This window comes from Bactrocera latifrons, unplaced genomic scaffold (genome assembly GCF_001853355.1).
Source record: "Bactrocera latifrons isolate USDA-ARS-PBARC rearing strain unplaced genomic scaffold, ASM185335v1 scaffold_1896, whole genome shotgun sequence".
Taxonomy (NCBI): Eukaryota; Metazoa; Arthropoda; class Insecta; order Diptera; family Tephritidae; genus Bactrocera; species Bactrocera latifrons.
The window spans coordinates 2080-5271 of NW_017535403.1; the positions used below are offsets into that span (position 1 = coordinate 2080).

At 32.1% G+C, this 3192-nt stretch overlaps 1 protein-coding gene across 1 annotated transcript; it reads left to right on the plus strand.

Moving 5' to 3' along the window:
- The first annotated feature begins 707 nt into the window (after window positions 1-707).
- On the plus strand, window positions 708-1915 carry LOC108967500 (small glutamine-rich tetratricopeptide repeat-containing protein beta). The gene has a single exon (XM_018930963.1). It carries the CDS (start codon window positions 768-770, stop codon window positions 1710-1712), a length of 945 nt encoding a protein of 314 aa, XP_018786508.1. The 5' UTR covers window positions 708-767; the 3' UTR covers window positions 1713-1915.
- Window positions 1916-3192: the final 1277 nt, after the last annotated feature.

Sequence of the window (3192 nt, forward strand, 5' to 3'; positions counted from 1 at the left end):
CTGTCAAATCTATTGCTATTGCCATTGCCGAATCTGTGAGTGGGCATTTGTTATCTTGACATAATCATTTGCGCAAAGGCGTAGGGTAGGTAGGTTCGAGGTGATGTAGCGCATGCTTTGAGCACTTGAAATTGCGATATGCCGTCGGGTAGGTAGCTGATTACGATCCTTTTTTTTTACAAATGTATTTCTGGGAAAAATAATACAATAACAAAGGAGAAAGATCCTTTTTTCCACAAACGTATTTCTGGAAAAAAAAAAAGAATTCACATTTTTGGACTACTATATAATGATTGTGACATAAATATACCAATTAAAATAATAAGTTTAAAATGATGATCTTTTCATTTATGCTTGTATAAGTTTATTAAATATAAGACTTCGGTCATTCCCAACCCAATTTGCATAATTTTTCTATAAATTAATTATTGAAATAAATATTAATTTTTTTGAATAATGTTATTTTGAAAATGTACTTTACTTTTATAAACATAACACAACCATCTTAATATTCACTCTTCTAAATTTCATATTACCGAAATGGAAAGGAATAATTAGCATTCCATATGTTGTAAGCAATAAGCAATGTGGAGTCTCCTCAGGCAATATGCACGGCAACACAGTTAGTAAGACATATATTTTATCCTGTCTAGATTCCACGTAAAGCAATAGAAACAGAAATATCTTATAACGTAGTTTAACCAATTATTATCGATTACTTTTATCCTTCCATATCTATAAATATTGGCGAATTACAAATTTTCAAAATGGTTGATGCAGTTCAAAAAGAATTTGTTCAGGCTTTTATAAATTTTTTGAAACACCCGAACACTTCTCAAAATTTGTCCTCAGATTGTAGAGAAAGTGTTGATGTTGCAGTTCAGTGTCTTCAAACTGCGTTTGATATATCTGATGAGGTGGCATTGCAATCCTCGCCAGTTTCGGAAAAGCAGAGTGAACATGAACGAAAAAGTGGTATTGATTTGTTTGAGATATTTCAAACTTTATTTATTGATCGGAATCCAAAAGCAACACAAATGGCCGAGTCATTTAAAAATGAAGGTAATCGACTCATGAAAGAAGGAAAATATAATGAAGCTCTTTTGCAATATAATCGTGCTATAAGCTTTGAACCAAAAAATGCGATTTATTACTGTAATCGTGCAGCTGCATATATTCGTTTAAATTATAATGAAAATGCTGTCACAGATTGTAAGACAGCATTATTGTATAAACCTACATATGGCAAAGCTTATGGAAGGCTTGGTATAGCTTACTCTAATCTGAAAAAATTTTCGGAGTCACAACAAGCTTATGAAATGGCAATTGAATTGGAACCGGAAAATCAGGATTATCGTAACAATTTGGAAGTAGCTCGCGACGCCGCTCAATTACGTGATTCAATTCCTCAGATATCAGATAGTATTAATTCTATGCTATCCTCGCAAGCAATTCGGAATTTAGTTAATGATGCTGAAATAGACTTGGCGCAATTGCAGGCTTTAAGCCAAGATCCAGTTGTAAGAAATGCAGTACAACAACTATGTTCAGGGATACCAGCAAATAGTAATGGTCCGATGGTCTCCCCTTTACTTCCCAATAGTATGTTACAACTTTTTCAATCAATCGCTAGCCAAATGTCGTCTCAAGGTGAAGGTAGTTCGAATGACAGACCAAGTTCAAACACGGATTCTCATCCACCTGCTATATAAAAGCCGATTGCAGGTGGAAGAAGGTGGCTTACGTGTTGGAATACGGATTGCCCAAGTCATATTATTAATATGGTGTGGTTGAATATAATATGGTGAATTTATGCCGTTATATTAAAAATTTAAAATTTTAACAAAAACCTTATTGTCTTTTATGTAATTATAGTGTATGAGCCATAATAAATATAAAGAATGGATTATGTGTAGACTTTGGTCTCTCCTATCACTAATATCACTAATATCACTAATTTCGAGCTTCCAAATTTATGTATATAAATTAGAAGTTCTATATTTATTTTCCACTTAAATTCAGAAACGGCCGAACTGATTTCTTTGAAAGTTTAGCACGATCTTCAAAAGATCCGATTTTTTTTAATCTTAAGTGAACTATGGACGCGCATACCTATTTATATTTCTAAATACACATGGGCTTGCGCTTCAGCCCCGCACAAACAATATTACAACACTCTACTTTTAAGRAGGGTTCAGGAACGAAATGTCATATTTTTGTTATTTTTTATTATTCGGTTCTATTTAAAAATATTGTAATTAGTACACATAACTCTTTTTTTTTTACACGGTAGATACGTTTCTCAGAAAAGAGGCGTTCCTATAGTAAAATGGGGGATACGTTCCATGTCATCTGAAAACCGTGTAAGATGAAATRACTWTACATCGAAAACCGTGTGAAAATGTTGAAAATTATAAAATTTCATATTCATATCAAATTGTATGTTCATATGGCATTTTATTGAACAGCAAAAAACATAAGAAATCTGTTAATCCAGAATTAAGAACATAAAAATTAGAATAGAAGTAAGGAAAAAATATTTACATAGTTACATAATTATTCGTCTCTACTTGATAACAAAGGCAATTGTTTGCGACGAACTGGACTAATGTCGGTATCACCGCTGGGGATAGTGCTTTTTTACAGGAAAAYTATTTTTTCAACCGTGTAACTTCAAATAGTTTTGTTTCTACGTAAATATTATAATATTGTAGAAGTAAGCTCTAAGGTATCAGTTTTTCGCAATGGAACTTAAGCATAACATTAATAGGATAAAACAACTCCGTTGTAACACTTCTATCCATGGAAGTTTCGGAGATTGGCACGTTTCCGATTACTTTGGCGGTCGAGTAAAAAACACGAATTTTGGTATAAGTGGGGTATGTACAGATAGGGGAACTTCTCCACAGGAGGAATATGCAAAAATAATGTTGCTAACACTTATTTTTTAAAATATTCCCCATTAAGAATTCAAAAATTTATGTAATAACACTAAGCATTTCACAATGTTTCATTAATTTATTTCACATATTTTACTTTGTATATTTTAATCTACACTCTAAACATTGAAATTTTGTTATATTTTAGCTATAWTAATTTAAAAATCAGTTAGCGCCACTCATCGTTGAAGAGGTTAGATTGTTTACAATTATGAGGAAAACGAGCGTTGTCACATTTTAAACAACAAATATG

Excerpts from the sequence above, each read along its gene's own strand:
- LOC108967500 (XM_018930963.1), top strand. The coding sequence starts at position 768 with ATGGTTGATGCAGTTCAAAAAGAATTTGTTCAGGCTTTTATAAATTTT.